We start from the raw sequence: 18,504 nt of genomic DNA, 5'->3' as shown, positions 1-18,504 counted from the left end.
AAAATAAAATTATGTGTTCAACAACCTTAACTGAGCAAGAGAATGGCTGGAGCAAAAACCAGCATAAACAGGGGTTCCTCAAGGCGGGGTTTGAGAACCACTGGCATCAGTTAATTTATCTTTCATTTTGATGATATAATAAAAGATGGATCTTATCTCACCTTCTCACTTGTGCTCAGTGCATTGATGTGCTGTTGTTATGATTCATTTGTGTGTGAAGGTTGTTTCGTCTTCTATTGTCTGTTGTAGTTTCCGATCTCGAGCTATGAGGATTCGGTCGCCACCCACCTCACCAAGATCCTCAACTCCGACCAGCACTCTGTGGTCATTTCTTCCGCAAAGTGCGTCCTTAACAAACGCATGGCTCTGTCATGTTGATAAAGTAGAATAAAATAAGAAATGTTATTTTAAAAGAATAAATGGTTGGCTGCCACATTCACAGTACTAAATAAGGAAAAGTGAAATTCCTTTTAAAAACCCGCTATGCAACAGATCAAAGTTCTCTTGTTGAGGGTTCTCTATGTTCCTTCTGCTGCAGTTTAGGTCAGCAGTTTGGGTTTGTTCCATGGCACTTAATAGAACACAAGACAGACCTCCTCTCTCCACTTTCCTCTAGGGTCCTCTGTGAGACGGTGAAGGACTTTGTTGCCAAAGTGGGGAAATCCTACGAGAAATCTACTGATAATGCTGACGGAGCTGAGGTCATGTCTCTGAAGGTCAGTCACGGACAGGGACAAATTGCTTTGGTACGACCCTAAATGCCTGCAGTTTGGGTCAGCATAGCCTGGGTATAATGTAATGTAATGTCTGCCATGAAAACTTTCTTCAGCTTAATCTGAGTCTTCACCTGAAACCATCAGGAGGGACCTCCAGGTTCGCTCATGGGGAGCTGCATTATTGATTGGGTTCTGTTGTTTCATTAAATACTGTGATTTATTTAAGTCATTGGATGGCTAAAGAGACCAAACATATTCAAAACCGGCAGACATTGCAGCCCTCCAGTACTGGAGTTTGACATTCCTGCCTGGGATCAATGCTGTGAGCTTGTGTTTCATATCCCTGGTTGACATCTGATTGGTTGACCTTGTTCTTCCTGACCTCCCAACCAGTGTGCCGTCCTCAACGAGAAGCTGGATTCCCTCCTCCAGACCCTCAACACGGAGGCCCAGGCCATGATCCACCCACCTCACACCACTCCACCGATCGTGGAAGAGGAGCTGGAGGAGGACGAGGAGGAGGACGAGCTGAGCGAGGAGATGAGCGAGGAGTCGCTGTCGGAGCTGAAGGAGAAGCTGGAGGAGACGCAGACGGAGAAATGCTTCAGGCCAAGGGAGCAGCTGATGCTGCGTGCCAACAGCCTAAAGAGAGCTGTGCGCCAGATCATCGAGCAGGCTGAGAAAGGTAGGCCTGGAGCTCAAATCCCAGCTGGTGCATAACACAACTGCAGCTACGCTTTTCCAATGTTAGAGCCTTACAATGACAATGTAAGGCTCAATACAATGCCTTACAATAACATTGTAAGGCATTAACATTGCAATGTTACAATTCCAATTATAGAGCCTGACAGTGACATTAAAATAGCATTACAGTACATCCTACATGCAATGCCTTTCAATTGGGGAAGGCCCATTCATTGTCCAAATAAAACTTGACAGGGGACTTAATTCAAACTGTGACAGTCAGAATTTGAAGGCCTGGAAAAGGTCTGCATGTCAGTGCAATCCTTACATCCCTAATTGAAGTTGAGGAAATTGGGCTGGATATATTCAAGGCTGTAGAAGTTACTGTCTTTTTGTTTCTATGAGTCTGTTACAAACCCCCTCAATTCAATTTTCTCTCTTTGCTTCCCTTCTCTACTCTCTCCTCTCCCTTCTCTTCTCTCACCCCCTCTTTTTCACCTTTTTCTTTCCCCTCCTCTTGCCCTCTCTTTCTTCTCCTGTTTTTTTGGCTCTTCCTCAGTGGTGGATGAGCAGAACGCTCACACGGAGGAGCAGCAGGGCCTGCAGTCACCGACGGAGCTTAAGGAGAATGAGAGCGAGGATGACAACAAGGACAATGAGAAGGATGAAGACACTAAGCAGCTGGAGTCACCTTCTTGTATGTATTCTGCCTTGAAGCTTCTATCATTAAATGTGTGTGTGGGTGTGTGTGTGTGTCTGCTGTTACAAGAACAGGTAAATAACAGTACAAATAAAAAGGTGCCATATGGGAAAGGAAAACAGGATGACTCACTATTGCCACCTACTGGAAATTCAGAGAACATCATTAGTGAAAGTAAATGGGGGGAAAAGAATGCTTTGAGATCTGTTCAGGTGAAATCAGAGGCATTTTCATATCACCTGATTATCAGTCAGTGCTAGGCCCTAGGTAACACTACTAATGGGAGAAAGGGATTGGTTGGGTGGGACCTGAGGATCCTGGGAGAGAGCTGACGTGTGTCTCTGTTTTTCCAGCTGCGCTGACGCCATGTTCCCCTCCTGAGAGCCGAATGAGCCGCAGCAGCCAATCCTGCGGCTCCTTTTCCATCCCCTTCAGCACCAGCAAGGAGAACCTGCCTGTGCTCAACACACGGATCATCTGCCCTGGTACGTGCTCGCGCATACACACACACACACTCACTCAGACACACACACACATAGACACACGCACACACGTACACAAACACTCGCTCCACTCACTGTACCCATTGCTTGGTTCCTCCATCTCTCTGTTCCTGCAGGTTTAAGGGCAGGCCTAGCTGCATCCATAGCTGGGAGCTCCATCATCAGTAAGATGTTATTGGCCAACATTGATCCTTTTGGAGCAACGCCCTTTATCGACCCTGACTTGGACTCACTGTAAGTCTCTGACTGGTTATTGGCTGCAGTTTAAATTTTCTGGTGCTTGGGTTCAGTTCTGTTTAAAACCTGGGCTACATGACTAGTGTAGTGAACTTTGGCTCACTTGTTTTTGTTAAAATTTGTAACTGTGGGTCTTATATTTTTCTACAGTTTCCATTCCTGCAACTATGACATCATGATTACTACAAAAGAAATAAATTGTGTGGCCTCTGTATTGCATGATTCTCATTATTATTCTCCAACATGCTTGTTCGGTTTAGCTCTGAACATTACCTCCATCCTCTAAGTAACACACATCTAAAAGTATGTCTTCATCTAAATATTAAAACCAGCCATGATTTATGTTTCCTGCAGGGAGGGGTATTTGGAAAAATGTGTCATGAACAACTATTTTGGGATTGGACTGGATGCCAAGATCTCCCTGGAGTTCAACAACAAACGAGAGGAGCACCCAGAAAAGTGCAGGTGAGTTGGAATTTCTCCTCTTTTTCCTTCTCGCCCAAATTTACAAAGGAGGTTGCAGCAATTCAGGAGGAACACACATATATTGGGCATTTCAATTTGGTAGACAATAGGACTAACGTTTAAATATATATATCCAGCTAAAAATCAGTTTGGTTAAACCCAGTAATAAATTGGTGGACTCAGTGTATGTTTGTCACCCGTAGGAGTCGCACAAAGAACCTGATGTGGTATGGAGTTCTGGGGACCAAGGAGCTGCTACAGAGGACCTATAAGAACCTGGAGCAGAAGGTTCAGTTGGAGGTGAGAGATCTCTGGTGGTTTAGGCAATGACAGGAACAATAGGACATGGGCTGGCCTAATCACTCGGAGAGGGACTTCATCACCCATAATCCACTGCTCCATATTTACCTCAGCAGCATCATAGTGTCCTGTGATAAAAATGCGCTAGTGATTTATCTTGAAATTATTCATTAACATATAGTTTTAAGTCAGATTAAAAAATAGTTTAAACTGTTTCAAAGGAAAACGTTCCAAACACAGATTTTATTGATTACTTAACTATTGATTACTCACCTCAACTGGGACCTTGGTTCTCCATTCCAGCAATAACTAGGGGATTAAATGTTGATATGAAAGTATAGGCCTACATAATATTCAAAACACTGATCTGAAAGATCATCATATCACCATATTTACAGCCATCCATTCCATGTTTTTCTTTTCTTTCAGTGTGATGGACAGTACATCCCTCTCCCCAGTCTGCAGGGAATTGCAGTTTTGAATATTCCTAGCTATGCCGGTGGGACAAACTTCTGGGGTGGAACTAAAGAAGATGATGTGAGTGTTCATCATTATTTTGTTGCTGTCATTAATAACAATAATAATAATAATATTATGCTATGACATAATGCTATATATATTATATATAATGCTGTTAATCTGGAAACATAACATTGTTCTACAATATGCTCTGGAGAAAAGAGTGCAACCTGCAAATGCCCCTACACCATACATTGTAAAGCAAACAGGTTTTCAGAATCCATTGCACAGAAACACGTTCTGGGCCAACAGAAAGCATACACAAAATGTATATAATATGAAAAAAACAACTCCAGAAAGAGAAACATCCCTTTAATCGATGACAGCATTCCTACTGTGATGTTTTGTTGCCTCTAAAGTTTATTACATTTATTTATAAACAGGGCTTTTTTCATTAACAGACATTGCTGTTTACTTCCCTTTCCAACAGTAAGCAGCAGGGAACTGGATCGCTTTACATAAACAGCGGATAAACCTCCCTTTGTTGTCAATGTTTGTTTCCAGCCATACATACAGTACCCTGAGTTCAGATTCATAGTAAGAATGCACTACTGAACAGCTGCTTTCTCAATAACACCCCTGTATGAGATGCCAGTGAACCTAACAAGCTTCGTCTACTGAGAGCCGGGCTTTCCGAGGGTGGTGTTTCTGAACTGCAGCAATAAGGGTCACATGTTCTCACATGGAGCAGAGCGTTCACTGTGTGTGCTACTCTGTATGACATTGTCCCCTGTGTTTGAGCTTTTCTTTTACATAACTGCCCTCCTTGCCCTCCAAGGATCTTTAATTTTAACCTGGCACTGGCCAGGTTGGCCTGAGGAAACATAATTTTAATTTGACCGTGTTGTGCTTCTCAGTGTAATTAAAATTATGCTTGCATCTCTTTCTTAGAGATAAAAGCCTGCTTGGAAAAACCACTTTGTTGCAGCTCTATACAGAACATTTTGTCTCTAGTCCACCATTGTTGTGTGTCATCCAAAATTGTGTATAATCCCAGTTTGATGACCATCTTCAACAAATGCAGTGTGTCATTTTGACCAACATGTTTAAAAGAACAATGGCGTAGCAATCGGAAAGCGTGAATGTTTGAAATCCTAATCTCTTGTTGGCGGGTGACTTTGTGATCTGCCTTGTGCTACGTTTGAGGTCTATATATTAAATGCACCTCTTCCAGATCTTTTGTGCCCCATCATTTGATGATAAGATCCTGGAGGTGGTGGCTGTATTTGGGAGCATGCAGATGGCCGTATCCCGGGTCATCAAACTCCAGCACCACCGGATCGCCCAGGTGAGGTGCCCATCAGCTCGACCCTCCTTCCTGTCCCACAGCCTGGGTCCCGGGACGATGTTCCCATGTCTCCCCTCTGTCTCCCTCAGTGTCGCTCTGTGAGGATCACCATCCTGGGGGAGGAGGGGGTTCCTATCCAGGTGGATGGAGAGGCCTGGATCCAGCCCCCAGGGGTCATTAAGATTCAGCATAAGAACAGGGCACAGATGCTGACTCGAGACAGGGTAAAAGAAAAAGACAGTGCTTGTGTCTGTGTATTTGCAGATGTTTGGGTGCTTTTATAAAGCCTGTTATGAATTGTGTGAAAGAGAGCCTGGTCTACAAAATCCAATAAGTCTGTGCAATGTCTGTTTGTTTGTGGAGGTCTTTGAGAACAGCTTAAGTCCTGTCTGTCTGTTTGTGGAGGTCTTTGAGAACAGCTTAAGTCCTGTCTGTCTGTTTGTGGAGGTCTTTGAGAACAGCTAAACTTCTGTCTGTCTGTTTGTGGAGGTCTTTGAGAACAGCTTATGTCCTGTCTGTCTGTTTGTGGAGGTCTTTGAGAACAGCTTAAGTTCTGTCTGTCTGTTTGTGGAGGTTTTTGAGAACAGCTTAAGTCCTGTCTGTCTGTTTGTGGAGGTCTTTGAGAACAGCTTATGTCCTGTCTGTCTGTTTGTGGAGGTCTTTGAGAACAGCTTATGTCCTGTCTGTCTGTTGCTCAGGTATTTGAGAACAGCTTAAGTCCTGTCTGTCTGTTTGTGGAGGTCTTTGAGAACAGCTTATGTCCTTTCTGTCTGTTTGTGGAGGTCTTTGAGAACAGCTTATGTCCTGTCTGTCTGTTGCTCAGGTATTTGAGAACAGCTTAAGTTCTGTCTGTCTGTTTGTGGAGGTTTTTGAGAACAGCTTAAGTCCTGTCTGTCTGTTTGTGGAGGTCTTTGAGAACAGCTTAAGTCCTGTCTGTCTATTTATTCAGGTCTCTGAGAACAGCTTAAGTCCTGTCTGTCTGTTTGTGGAGGTCTTTGAGAACAGCTTAAGTCCTGTCTGTCTATTTATTCAGGTCTCTGAGAACAGCTTATGTCCTGTCTGTCTGTTGCTCAGGTCTTTGAGAACAGCTTAAGTCCTGTCTTGTCTGTTTGCTCAGGCATTTGAGAACACACTTAAGTCCTGGGAGGACAAGCTGAAGTACGACAAGCACCCACTGCGGCCACACCTGTACCCCCAGCAGTCTGTTGACCTGGCATCCGAGGAGGAGGCAGCTCTCGTCCAGATGTGCGCCCGTGCTGCAGAAGAGCTCATCACTAGGTGACCCTGGGCCCCCAGATTTTGGGACAAGAAATAATATGCCTATATATTCAATCAAGTTGAATGACTGAATGCATAAATGAATTTTTTGACATAAGTTAAAACCCAGTGCAGCCACATAGCAAAGCAATTATAGTACATACACAAGAAATTATCCAGGGTAGCACAGAACAGGAAAGGATGTAATTCTACTGTGGAAATAAAAACTGACATTTTCAAAGTTGGCCTTTGTAGGAAGTCTGTAGTAAGAGGTGTTTCAACTGGGCAGAGTCTGTGGACTCTGGCCTGTGTGGTGGTAAAAGATGGCAGTGCACAGTGCGCTGCGATCTGACCTCTGACTTCTGTTTCTGTCAAACAGGATTTGCGACGCGGCCAAGGTCCACGGCATCCTCGAGCAGGAACTGGCTCATGCGGTTAACGCTAGTTCTCACGCTATCAACAAGACACACCCCAAGTTCCCAGAAGTGAGAGAGCCCCCTGTTTACCGTTTTCAGCTGAACTAACCCCACACTGCGTCCTCTCTCTAATTCACCTTCTTTTCCTGAATTTCTCTCATGCTGTAAATAAAACTTGGCAGCCAAAGGAAATTGTTGCACACAAGCTGGCTACCTGTTAGCTGAGTAGAACTGAGCAGCACGTTATTCTGAATGAAGAACAAAGGCGTAACTGTTTACACCAGCTATTGTGTAGCTAAGAAAGCATTTCTGATATCACTTTGTTGCCTGCATAATTGTTGGTGTAAAGCAGAGGTTTTAAGGCTTTTTTTATCCAGGGGCCTCCACCCTGACTCAATGACATCCAGGGGACCCCCATCATAAGTAAAAGGTTTTATGTTTTGAATTGTTATCCCAAATCTATATTAAATCTGGCCTGGGACCCCCTGCAGTACATTTAAAGAGCCCCAGGGATGGTAAAGAGTTCAGCCTTTGGTTTTTAAGCACCAGGAAGTGGTGGCCATTTTGCACATATCTTTGTTCAACAGTTCAGCAGTAAGTACCCTAAGGGAATTGTTCTTTTTATAAATGATGGTGTGGTCAGGCTTACTGATTGGTCACTGACCCTGTCCTGGGTTCCACAGAGTCTGGCCAGGAACACTGCCATCGAAGTGGCCAGCACTGTGAAAGCCCTTCACAACGAAACTGAGTCACTGCTGGTGGGAAGGGTCTCTCTGGTGAGTGCGCTACTCTGGGCTACATTACATTGATTTACCTTTAGCTATTTAGCAGCTACTGATCCAGAGTGAATTGTAGCTTACATTTATTACATACCCCACCTGAGAATAAAACCTGAATAACAATCCCAGTTCCCTAACCATTACATTACATCGCTGCTATGCAGGCTTGCAGTGAACATACAGGGCTTCTGTACAACATTTTTTTCCCATTGTTTTTCTATGTCCCCCTGGGACCCGGGAGAAAAAAAAATGTTTCGGAATTTTTATTTTTTTTGACGTAATGCAAAATGCGTAAACACAATACAAAAAATATATATTGCAGTGAAAATATTTTCAAAAATATGATATATTTTATTGAATGTACCTTGTAGGTTTTAGCTTAGTAGAGTACTTCTTGAGATTAAGGCTAGAAACTCATATCCCCTACAGAGGACAAAAATGAATTTCCTTATGAGGATTTTTAAACCTTGCTCAGAGAAGTTATTTTAAGTTATCAGAATTATTAGTCGGAAAGGCTTGTTAAGGCAGTGTTGTAAGTTTTGGCTTTCTCTCTGAAGCAACTGGAGCCTCCCCATGAGGAGCTGCTGTCCAGCACCTTGCATAATGTTGAGCTGGAGCTGGGAAAACTGTGGGAGATCCCCTGGCTCCACCACATTCTGGAGCCTGATCAGGAGCAGGTGAGACCACCCACTGCCACTGCTGTTGGCTGTTCACATGGGAAACCCCCATCATGGCAGCTCTCATTCACTTCTCACATTAGAAGCCCCACCCAATGATACTCACACTGGCTGCCCCCAACCCCACACAGCCACTCCTATTGGCATCTCATATTGCCTTCTCACTTGCCCATATCATGAACTCCTAAAACACCGAGCTCATGTGCTTCTCACATTGGTCACGACCGCAGCCACTCTGATTGGCTGCTTACCATAGAGACCCCACCCCTCACATTGCCCACACCCACCCCTCCCAAACACACACACACACATACACACACACTCACACACACACACCTCTCTTGGCGACCCCCATTGCCTGATTATATTGCACAACCTGCACACAGGCACCCTCACTGGCTGCTCACATTGGCCTCTCCCACTGATCCCTGCTCTGAATTCACTGTTGCCACGTCCTGCTTGGGTCAGAGGATGCAGTGGGTGGGCAGGAAGTTTGTAGAATGAGGACGGTGTACAATGCTCTGTCTCTGTGTCTCAGGACCACGCCCTGGAATACAGCAAGAGGAACAGCCGGAGCACCGTGTTCCGCATTGTGCCAAAATTCATGAAGGAAAAACCACCCAAAAAGTGCAGCCAGCAGTCAGGTGAGGACCCTGCTCATATATTCCCCTTTCACACATGCCCACAATGGCCTGAGCCAATGGAGAGCTGCCAGCACACACAAAGCCCCACCCAACTGTGGTGCTGGAGAGGGTGTGACAGTGGTGAAATCATGGTTACAGAGAGTTCCACAAGTTTTCTCCTGCTGTCTGTTCTGTGATGTCATCCTCTGTCTAAACCCAGCCCATAAATGTACATCACTACGCACACATTCTCTGTCCATGGTGTTGTCCTGTTGCTCGGATACCGTCAGCCTGCACAGACACACGCAATAGGCGTAAAGTCCCTCAGTTGAGAGTCAGACAGCCCACACAGACTACAAGAAGTAGACCCAGGGAAAGGAACAAAATATGGACGCAGACTCTTTAGACTCACCAGATACTAATTTCCCTGTTCTTAACATTGCAAGTGCTGTCTCCCTAACATTGAAGCCAAGGATTCCAATTCTAAGCATTCTATGAAAATGCATTAAGGGACATGACCAAGGACAATACTGTGGCAATGGATGTTCTGTAATGTAACATAGCACCAGAAACTCTCGTAGTTAAGAAGCATAGAGGACGAAAGGAACACAGGAGCTGAATATCTGGTGAGTCTATAGAATATGTGGTATGATGTATTTAACAAACCTGCTTTTGTCATTTTGTAATTGTCCAACATAAACAGCTGGGGAATCACACACACATACACACGCACACGCACACGCACACACACGTGCACACGCATACACACACCTACACACACACACACACACACACACACACACACACACACACACATTTCCCATATTCTACATTCCCTACTATATTGTAAAATGAACGCTGCTTATACCTGCAGATTTTTCCATTCAGTCATTCATTTTTATATACTGTAGTTTACCCATAGCCTGAATTTACAGCTTGTTTTATTATACTGCAGGATATTGAGCAGAAGTGAAAAAAGTATACGTCAAAAGTGCAGCACCCTGTTCAGCATTTCAACCAGCGACCCTCTCTGGTTATGAGTTGTCAGTAAATTGTGCTGTGACCTCGAAATGTAATTGGACTTTCAGATGCCTAGTGCTGTTTGCCCTAACCTGACAGTCCCAAGGCTAGCGGGCTTGTCGTCTGTTTTATACTAGATGCTCTTTATGATGTACTTGAGGTGGAAGTGGCCCTCTGTCAGGGCCGGCTGCAACTGGCTGTAAGGTGACTGCTGGGATTACCATGCCCTCTGTGTGAGAGTAGGGCCATGCACAGGCTTCATCCTTATCCCCCCTCCGCCCCACCCTTTACAATAACCTGCATGCAAGAAACTCTGGGGTGCCAGTGACCAGAGGCCTGTCCGTGATGACCTCCCCCGACCTCCTTTTTCGCCAGCTGCTGCCGCCACCTCCCCTCCGTCCTCCGTACTGTACGTTCTTCCCCTCCTTCTCCTTCCCCCTCTTCCCTCCCTCTCACTCTCTATGGGCCTGACTCCCCCCTCCCCGTCTGCTCGCCGTGGTGCGTCTGTACACTGAAGGGGGCTTTGTGCTCTTGACCTGTGTAGTTCAGAGGTGGGGCACTGAGGAAGTGGCCGTCTGGCTGGAGCAGCTCGGCCTCGGGGAGTACAAAGGCACCTTCATCCGCCACGATGTCCGCGGCTCCGAGCTCCTGCACCTGGAGAGGAGGGACCTGAAGGTATACGCCAACGCTCTGAGCCTCTCGCGCTAACCCAGGGATCTCAAACCTCAGGCCCGGAGGTCTCACAGTGTCTGCCCGCCTTTCGTCATGTCGCACATCCTTTCAGCCCTCCGGTGTAAGCTTGATTCAAGTCATCGATTGGCTAAAGAGTCATTTATAACCTTGTTTGCAAGAACTTCCCGGATGGTTGCTGGTTGGAAGGAAACCATAAAATCCTGCAGAGTACTGTGGCCCTCCAAGGCTGTAGTTTGAGATTCTTACCCAAGCGGTCTAGGCCGGTGATTTTCGATCTTTGGATTATTTTTATTGCATGCCTCCATCATGTGTCACATGGGCCACAATGAAGAAAATTCAGTATTGGCTTCCATTCACAAAATGACTGCACAGATTTTTTTTCATCATTTTTTTGCACCATTTATAATGCTGCAATGTGCTGTCGTTTTCTTATACCAGTGAACCACAATATGGAAAAGATATGCATCCACTCATGCAGTGTGCCACCAGTATGTATAGCATGTACACTGTCATTGGAGTTGAAGTTGTTAACAAGGTGGATAGGCTCATTTGTGTATTTTCTATGCAACACGCTGGGCCGTTATTCACCTTGGTTTGAAAATTGAGGAACACCGGCCTAGACCAACCGAACTCTCGGATCTGTTGTCTCTCGTTTCTCTCTGTCTCTCAGTCTGTTCCCCTGCTTGCTGTCGTTTGCAACTCTGCACTGCTCTGCTTGGCTTCCCCTGTGCAAAAAGCTGTCGTAAAGCCCAGAGTTTCATTCCAGCCCTGTGGGGTCGTGTGTACATTCCAACTTTGATGAAAGGGGCAAATTTCTCAGAAGCAGAAGGAGATCTCTTACAGGTTTAGCAAGGAAAGAGAGAAGGATCTTTCCCTCACTGATGCAAGTTACAGAGGCTGGACTGTTTCCATGCATCCTGTGAAATAAATCTTGCCTGGTGGCCAGAGCATATGGAATGCAGTAGTGTATACAGTAAAGGTTGTAGGATTTTTGCATTGGAATAAGGACAGAGCCAGCCAGTCTTGACATCCTCAAATTCTAAAATATCCACTTACACTTGTTACTGAACAATTTTGTATCACAAGGAGGAACTGGATTGAAACAAAAATTTAACAAAATTATCATAAAATATTAAACAATTATTGTTCTGTAAGCATTTTTAAGCTAAATAATTTAATTTGATTAACCAAGTTGACTAATTTAAACAGAATTGACCCCAACCCTGCAATGAATGTGGAAAATGAGACCTTTAAACAAGGAATGAGCTTGGCAAGAAGCTGAACTCATGAATGACACTAGAGCCTTGGGAATTATGGGATCTGTAGTTCTGTGTGACGAGGAAACAAACACGCTACATTACCATTCCTTACATCCCACTATAGACTTCACTTCCCTGACAGCAGCTTTTAATCAGGTTAATGTTCTATCAGTCATTCTGTAAGATATGAAAAACATAACATAAGAATATGCCATACTACGGAAAACTTTACGTAAGTTATCTTGAATTCCAGGAGACCCACCATTTAAAATGTATATTCATATTTATTTATTTATTTATTTATTTATTTATTTATTTATTTGTATAGAATAATAAGAAAATGCATGTCATTGTGCATATGGTGAATCCTTCTCAAAAATCACAAAAATTTTAACATTCTGTTTGTGAGACTAAGTTGGTAATCAAAGGCAAAACTCAATACTTCCTATAAAGCTGTTATAACTGATCCAGACTCTCATTGCATCTCATACTCCAGATGAGCAGTAGCAAATTTAGGTTTAACGTGTGCAGACTCTATTCAATCAGTGTCTTAAATTCAACACTTTGGTAACGAAACACAAAACCAGCAGACACTGCAGCCCTGGATTGTCAGATCCTAGGCCTGATAAACGCAACATTATTGATTTCAGAAGCAGTAGCTGTGGTTGCACACAGATTCAAACCCATTTGACTGTGTAAGTGCGTGCATCGCTGTTTTGTCCCTGTCTGTCTCATCCACACTGAGCACGCTCATGGATCCACTGTGTCCCTTGTGCCGGTCTGCTGTTCTTTGGATTAAACCCTTTTAATGTTATAAAGGCTGAATATATATATCATCACTGAAGGTTATAAAAGGAGTGCACAGAAAAGCCATTTGAATACATATTATCCCCCTATAATTCTAATTGTACACAAGATAATGTATCATCAGCAACCTTTAAGCAAAGGCAGAGATTACACAACTGGCATGTACAATGTCAGTTTAATATCGGTAAACTAGCCTTACCAACTGCATACATAAAAAAATACCATGTTGCCCATTTATGCATGAAGGCTTTAACTTGAAATAAGTGAAATAGCAGCATATACTCTACATCATATTTAAAATATTATGAGGATATTTCCACAGGTCTCCAATATCCCATAAATAAAATGCTGGTAATTAATAACAACTAACTCTTATTTGGTTTGACTATGATCAAATGTGTGCAAATAGTAAGATTGCTAATGTTAAACATAGACTGATGTTATAGTTGATTTTTCTCTGGCTACGTACTTTAGATTTTCCTGTAAAATTAAATGTATATTTGTAAGTTTAAATTCAAAGGGAGATGGAAAACATCTGAGGATTTTTTTTTTTCTTTAAATGCAAGGTTAGAATTCATAAGAAGCTTTTTAAATCTATACCCTTTATTTGGTGTTTGGTGAAACAAAATCTAGGTCACCAGGCTACTTAATTTGTCTTAAAGCTACGATGGTTCCCTGCAGCACAGTGCTCGTTCCAGTATTGTCCACACATCTGTCTCTGAGTCCTGTCATTCGGTCAAGCCCAGACCTGCATCGCATCCGTTTGTCCCTGTAAGTGTGGCTCCGCAACAAGTGACAGGTGTCTCAACTGGATGGCACCCCAGCTGAATCTGAACTTTGCCGGTGGTGCCGTGGCAACCCCAATGCTCTCACTGAGAGGAAAGGAAGTGTGGCGTTCAAGTTTAACCTTTGGCACTGCTCGCCTCGTGCCCTCTGATGACCCTCTCTCCTGTTGTATTGATAGGATCTGGGGATATCGAAAGTGGGTCATGTGAAGAGAATTCTGCAGGGGACTAAGGACCTGGCCAAGAATGCCTTTGTTGACCTGTGACCCGGAAGGACACGAGTAGGGGCGGGTCACCCTACGACCGTCGCCCAAGAGTTGATGGAGGGAGAAGGATGATGGAACATTTCCCACCATTTTGTTGCCAAAAAGAGAATAGGAATGGGTTGTTTCAAATGGTACTGGTGCCAAAGAATGCAAGAACAGGATGGGAAATTTCAATAAGGCTTTGATTTTCACAAAAAAAAGGCATTATCACAGTCTCCATACAGTGAATGGCAGAATTACAATAGTACCTCATCATTAACCGGCTGCCTCTTCTCTCACAAAAAAATAATAATCAATAATAATGCACAGCAGCAACTTCTCACAAACCTATACTCTGGGTTTTATATATGACTTCACAATTGCCATTTGCCACACTACTTTGCAAAAGATTAACTGGCATTTGGGAAGGTGGGTGAAGTCCAAGAAACATCTTGCTTTTGAAAAACACCATTTTACATTACACAGAGGCAGGGAGAGAGGATGAAAGAAATGCATTGTGGTCTAGCTTCAGTGAACTTCACTGGTTTCATGGTAGAGAAAGGGAAAAAACATTTTTAAACAGTGACATAGATAACTGTGCATGCTGTGCCTGTTTGACATGGGTATATGTTTTATTGCATGATGTCTGATTTAGATTTTTTTTTTTTAATATACAAGAACACATGAGCAAGTTTTATATCAATGCTGGCTGTTGCCACTGAAGTAGCCCCGTCCTCCTTAGCCTTTTAAATATTGAAATATTTGCATTATTCTTCAGTGTCAATAAGCTGTGTCCTTTAGCCGTTACGTGCCATAATTTAATTTATTTCACGTGTGGTAATATGATGCTTTTTAACTATGGTGGGGGCAATGCATGGTATATTTATGTATGTTACAGTTTGCTAACTCACACACTTGAACCCGTGCAGTGCACCAGAAAATTGATATTAGTGAGTGTTGTTTGATAAAGGTGCAATATAATGTTATTTCAATTCAGTTATTTGACTATATAGCTTTATGTTTGGATATTTTTCTGTGGAAAACATAATGGGTGGGTGGGTGTTTTGGGGGCTGTTAAGTTAAGTGGACCTTAAAGGATAATATCCGTAAAATTAAATGTTTTCATTGTTCCAAATGCTTCCAATAGCTCACTGTTGATCCAGTGATCCAGCTTCCTAGATTGTGTGCTAAACATGACAACAGTGACTATATTTCCTAGTACAGACAGCAAAATAGTCCAGTTGTGCTCCTATCAGATGCAATAGGTGAAATGTTTTTTTAAAATACTTTTTGCAAATAATCAAACTGTTTTTATGCACTTTGTAGTTTGTTTAGATATTGAAAAGTTCAGCCACTGTTCACTAAAGTGTTTCATTGTTGTTATCCACCAGAAGGTGCTAATGAGACAAGAAAAGAAAGGAATAGAAAGATCACCTTTCCATAAACGTATGTTTATATGAGGCTCTGCATATGAGTATGCAGACAGTGTTACATGTGATCCAGAAGAAGTGTGATGAGTTTTATTGAATAACTTTATTATGCTCCTTTTTACTTTTCTGAGTGCAAAACAAGAAGGGTGAAATAAACTGAATTGATTGAAAAGGCCATCACCTTTACCCATCAATGTATTACAATCTTATTTTCTGTACAAAACATTTTCTGAATTTGGGAGCCAAAGTAAGTATCATGTGATTTGAGAAAAAGGCTGTATATACAGAAGCTAGTATAACTAATTGCTGGCAGCTCAATATAGGAGGCATGCACTGAAATGTCTTTCTGAATGCACTACAGCAAGTACATATTGTGTACTTCAACAGTAACCAAAAGGTGCATTCAAAAGCTTTTAAGAAATATTTGAAAAAATATATTTACAATGAAAGTCTTTCCCATTTTGTTATTATTACAATGTAAAACTTACATGAGTAATAATGGGAAAGAGGAAATGTGTTTTGAGGCAATAGTTGCACAGCTACAATCAATTATTTAGTCAGTATCAGACTTGGGGCGAAAATTGGTCTCAATTTTTATTACTCAGAATCTCAGGATTTTGTCCCTTTTAGTTTATTACTTTTGGGATAGAATACTTTTTTGGGTGTCAAAATACATGTGTATAGACTGTTTCAGACTGATTAATGTTACTATTTTTTTGGGTTATGTTTTCATGTTATTTTATTACAAGACAAATCCTCCTGTTTTGGCTGCTCAAGAGTGCAGATCTGTTCCAGTGCTTTAACACATGAATCATTTTCATGCTGTTGTATTTTTACCCAACCCACTGTCTTGATTTTTGTATAGGTCCTGTCCCACTGAGTGCTGTGTAATGTTGAGAACTGATGGATGTGTAAATGTGGGTGCAAGCTTGTCTGAGAGTGTAAAAAGGATAGGGTGCTGCATTTAAGACACGTCAATAGATTATTTTAAGAAGTGCGACCAATCCAAACTATCCATCAGCAGATGTGGACATATTTTCAAAGATGCGGCAAGCCAGGACTTTGAAGCATTCTATGTTTCAAATGTCCAGTTCTGTCTGAAATGAATAACGTGGACATATTCATGAGGGAGAAAAGTATTACATTACCAATCAGATCAAAGGCGAGCTTCCTCTGAATCCCCTCCTCTGGCTGCCCTTCGTATGCAGAAGGGCTCTGTTCCATCATATGTTGCCCACCTCATCTGACTGTGAAATTAGAAGGCAATAACCCAGTGAAATTAAACTTCATGGCCCTCTCAAGCTGTCACAACTCATTACCGGTGATAGCAACCCCAACTGTCATATGTCAACTTTGCTTGATCTACATGGATGGGGAGAGAAAAAAACTGACAAAATGAATTTTCGATCCCTTAGCACAAAATTGCTCTGCTGGGGTTCATTTCAAGATTCATAACCAAAGATTAATACATTGACTCAGAGTCACTCAGTCCTTCAGCTTCAGCTGAAAACAAGGACAGTCAAAATGTCATCAATGTGGATGAGGCTTTAAAAGTACGATAGAGCACAGGGAAGAAGAATGTCAAACTTTAGAATAGCATGTGCTTTCTTTAGTGTTTGAGCTAATATCATCATTAACTTGGGGCAGAACTGTTAAAAGGTAATGGAAAACCTCAACAAATGTTCAACAATAATCTGACCTGAAAAATATTCCAGTCATTGTTGAGCTTTAAAAAATATATATTTGAGATGTTTAACAATAAATTGTTTTATTACTGTTTTATTATTGTTTTGTCTTGTCAGTAATTATTCAGTTCCCAACATTATACAGTGCCTTTAATGAGCAAGGCATGATCCAATCTGATTTAGCCATGGTCATGTGAATGGTCACTGCCTTAGAATGAGTTATGATAGGTGTTTATTGATTTGCTAATATGTATTGCACTGGATGTTTCTTTTTATGGGAATTCTTCTCATACATACCATTTATGTGAATGTGCTATACAATACTATATTATAGGCAGTATGACATTTAGGATTGGAATGGTGTGTGTGTGTGAGTGTGTCTGTTTGTACATATGTCTGCATGTCCTCACCTGTTACATCTTTAGTGCATCTTAAATCTAAATATACAATTTGCTTATCACATTTTTAGTGCTGCCTCTTACTCTTTCTCTTGCTAATTAGAGCCACCCATTAATACTGGCTGCAAATGTCCCGTGGGTAGCTCAGACATTTACTGATTATGTCCCCTAGAAGAAGAGTTTCTGAGTGAGTCCCCCTAGTGGAAAGTATGATAAGTGCAATGTGCTTGGCAAGTAACCTGCAGCCTGATAACCTGCTATGTATGCCCCAGGTAAAATGTCACTCATGAGGAATTATCGCTGTGTAAAAAAAAAGCTACAAACTGCCTGGTTTCAACTGTTAGGAGGATCTTTGATCTAGAACAACACATGTAACAAGGTGAAGGAGAAGAGAGTGTGTGTTTACATTCTGTTTACAACTGTTTTAATTATATATATATATATATTTATATATATATATATATATATATATATATATATATATACAATGTTTGTTTATTGCATATCATACAATTAAGTAATGTGTAATGTGTTTTCACCTTTGGAATATAATGTTACACTGTTACCTGTATAGATAGCTGATAACAATGGTCAAGTAGTAATTTTTATGAGAATTAAGTGATTGTTTTTGTGCCTTTTTATTGTAAAATGCATGGTAACCATTACAGTATGGAGGTCACGGAAATGTGTATTTTTGTATTCTGCAGAAATTAATTGTTAAACTTTGTACATTTTGCGCTGCCTTGTAAAGGCTGCCAGTTGATATCTTCCTACATCAATAAAACGGAATGCAATCATAATGTTTCTGCCTGAATTCCTACGGAATGCGTGTTTACTTGTTTACACGTTCCATGTCTTTATTCATTGTTGTTTTTATATAATTATTACATTTTGTGGGGGAAAAAACCTTAATTTTCATCATTTAGAGACCACGTTGTCTCTCATGTAGGCCTACATATCTTATTTATAACGCCCATATACTTACGTAATTCGGCATCACTAGTCATCCTCTTCTACT

The 18,504-nt window shown here is 42.0% G+C and overlaps 1 protein-coding gene across 6 annotated transcripts in view; it reads left to right on the top strand.

The window, feature by feature from the left end:
* Positions 1 to 18,286, top strand: part of LOC135250513 (diacylglycerol kinase eta-like) — a 63,724-nt gene extending 45,438 nt beyond the window's left edge. For 5 of the 6 annotated variants that reach the window (XM_064326850.1, XM_064326849.1, XM_064326853.1 and 2 more), the window contains 18 exons: positions 250 to 341; positions 617 to 716; positions 1,110 to 1,401; positions 1,960 to 2,097; positions 2,454 to 2,585; positions 2,720 to 2,837; positions 3,195 to 3,305; positions 3,509 to 3,605; positions 4,035 to 4,142; positions 5,299 to 5,412; positions 5,502 to 5,636; positions 6,530 to 6,690; positions 7,049 to 7,154; positions 7,769 to 7,861; positions 8,422 to 8,541; positions 9,080 to 9,185; positions 10,729 to 10,859; positions 13,908 to 18,286. In XM_064326850.1, the coding sequence (XP_064182920.1) occupies positions 250 to 341; positions 617 to 716; positions 1,110 to 1,401; positions 1,960 to 2,097; positions 2,454 to 2,585; positions 2,720 to 2,837; positions 3,195 to 3,305; positions 3,509 to 3,605; positions 4,035 to 4,142; positions 5,299 to 5,412; positions 5,502 to 5,636; positions 6,530 to 6,690; positions 7,049 to 7,154; positions 7,769 to 7,861; positions 8,422 to 8,541; positions 9,080 to 9,185; positions 10,729 to 10,859; positions 13,908 to 13,994 (2,241 nt within the window). In that variant the 3' untranslated portion in view covers positions 13,995 to 18,286. The remainder of the gene's footprint in view (positions 1 to 249; positions 342 to 616; positions 717 to 1,109; positions 1,402 to 1,959; positions 2,098 to 2,453; positions 2,586 to 2,719; positions 2,838 to 3,194; positions 3,306 to 3,508; positions 3,606 to 4,034; positions 4,143 to 5,298; positions 5,413 to 5,501; positions 5,637 to 6,529; positions 6,691 to 7,048; positions 7,155 to 7,768; positions 7,862 to 8,421; positions 8,542 to 9,079; positions 9,186 to 10,728; positions 10,860 to 13,907) is intronic. The other variant, XM_064326851.1, reaches the window with a different exon arrangement.
* The last annotated feature ends 218 nt before the right edge of the window (positions 18,287 to 18,504 follow it).

The sequence above is a fragment of the Anguilla rostrata genome, chromosome 3 (genome assembly GCF_018555375.3).
Source record: "Anguilla rostrata isolate EN2019 chromosome 3, ASM1855537v3, whole genome shotgun sequence".
Taxonomy (NCBI): domain Eukaryota; kingdom Metazoa; phylum Chordata; class Actinopteri; order Anguilliformes; family Anguillidae; genus Anguilla; species Anguilla rostrata.
Note: the sequence above shows the minus strand (reverse complement) of the source record. Positions and strands in the feature narration are given on the sequence as shown.